Source organism: Corvus brachyrhynchos, unplaced genomic scaffold (genome assembly GCF_000691975.1).
Source record: "Corvus brachyrhynchos isolate BGI_N302 unplaced genomic scaffold, ASM69197v1 scaffold101, whole genome shotgun sequence".
NCBI classification, from domain to species: domain Eukaryota; kingdom Metazoa; phylum Chordata; class Aves; order Passeriformes; family Corvidae; genus Corvus; species Corvus brachyrhynchos.
The window spans coordinates 5,489,576-5,491,161 of record NW_008237239.1 but is presented as its reverse complement, the minus strand read 5'-3'; the positions used below and the strand labels follow the sequence as shown (position 1 = coordinate 5,491,161).

At 35.9% G+C, this 1,586-nt stretch overlaps 1 protein-coding gene across 1 annotated transcript in view; it reads left to right on the top strand.

The window, feature by feature from the left end:
- NTNG1 (netrin G1) overlaps positions 1 to 316 on the top strand; it is a 151,426-nt gene extending 151,110 nt beyond the window's left edge. The window contains exon 11 of the mRNA XM_017729585.1: positions 281 to 316. Coding sequence (XP_017585074.1) covers positions 281 to 316 — 36 coding nt within the window. The remainder of the gene's footprint in view (positions 1 to 280) is intronic.
- Positions 317 to 1,586: the final 1,270 nt, after the last annotated feature.

The following is a 1,586-nucleotide window of genomic DNA, read 5'->3' as shown; positions in this document are numbered from 1 at the left end:
CTGCATTTTCTGCCAAATCAGTCAGCGCTGGCTGCAGGACAAACGGCTCTGACAGCCCCCGGAACGGGAAGGGAATTCCAACATTTGCTACTCCTCTCCGGCGCGCTACTGTACCTCCGCCCGGTGTGTGGACAGACCAAACCAAGGCATTCTTTGCTGTCAGTGCATTGTGGGTATAAGGAAATCTGTAAAAGCTGCCATATTGGCCTGCTTCAGTCCCCAAATCCTTTCCAACCTGTGCTTTAGTGAACGTTGCTCTGTAACCCTTGTTGGTTGAAAGATTTCTTTGTCTGATGTTAGTGATGCACATGTGTAACAGCCCCCTCAATAAAATTCAAGCCAGTCATATCCTTGTATACCTTAGCAGCACTGCATCAGTAAGATGCTGTGTTCACCTACTGTACAAGAGTGGCTATAGGACAAAAAGTGTATTTATCCTTTTGTATTCAAATGAAGTTATTTTTCTTGAAATAATGTACAATGTAGATTTTTTGTATTATTGCCTATTTGTGTTACCAGACAATTTATTAATGTATTTAATTCTAATCAGATAAGAGAAAACTATTACTTTTTATTTAGTCCTTTTCTTTTTCCTTTCATTTAATTGTGCAGAGATTTCTCTGTATGGGCAACGTGCTGGCATCAAAGAATATCAGTTTACATATATAACAAGTGTAATAAGATTCCACCAAAGGACATTATAAATGTTTTCTTGTTGCTTTAACACTGGAAGATTTCAAAGAATAAAAAATCCTGCATAAACAGTTCCAGGATGATGTATTGCTATTTCTTAAGGCCTTTTTAGAAAACAAACAAACAAAAAAAAGTTTATGATTTTACCATCTGCTATGTGGAAGAAACCCAGCTTCAAAAGTGGAAATGACATCGTAACAATCTAGCCTGGCTTGAATTTTACTGCTATCATTTCTGCAAACTTAAAAGGTAAAGGGCATCATTTGCTTGAGGAAGATTTCATCAAATCCCAACGCTGAAAAAGGTATGAAAAGTTGAATAGTTCTCATCTTTGTTCTCTTAATTAATCATAAGCATTATTGCAAAACTAAATTAACAAGGTATCATAGAAGCTGGTCTTTAATTCATACCTTTTTTGTGGATTCTGGCAATAAGCAGATGAAGCCACAGCTCATATTGTTTCTCCAAAAGCTTCATTTAAAAGATATGTTTATATATTTACTAGTCTGGTTAAGAAACTGCAAAAACAGCAGCAATCACAAAAAAAAGCACCAAGATTTAACTTTTAATAAAGTCAGATTTAATATTTAGAAGGACTGTCAAAGTATACAGCAGCGAGTAGACAAAAAGTGCTGCTCCAGCAAATAAAGTTTGTTTCAAGTATCGCCCAAGGTGTAATAAATTCTTGTTACTGCCTTTTATTAGGCCAATTACTGAGTGTGACAGAAAAGAATAGCAAGACTAGAGAGGCAAGCCAAAACCACAGCAGTGTTTGGAAGTCCTGGCAAAAAAAAAAAAAAAAATCTAAAGGTAGCAGGACTGTGTGAATTCATTTCCTAGCAATTTTCATCATAATGGTTATAAATATTTTACCAACATAATAGCCTAGTGTG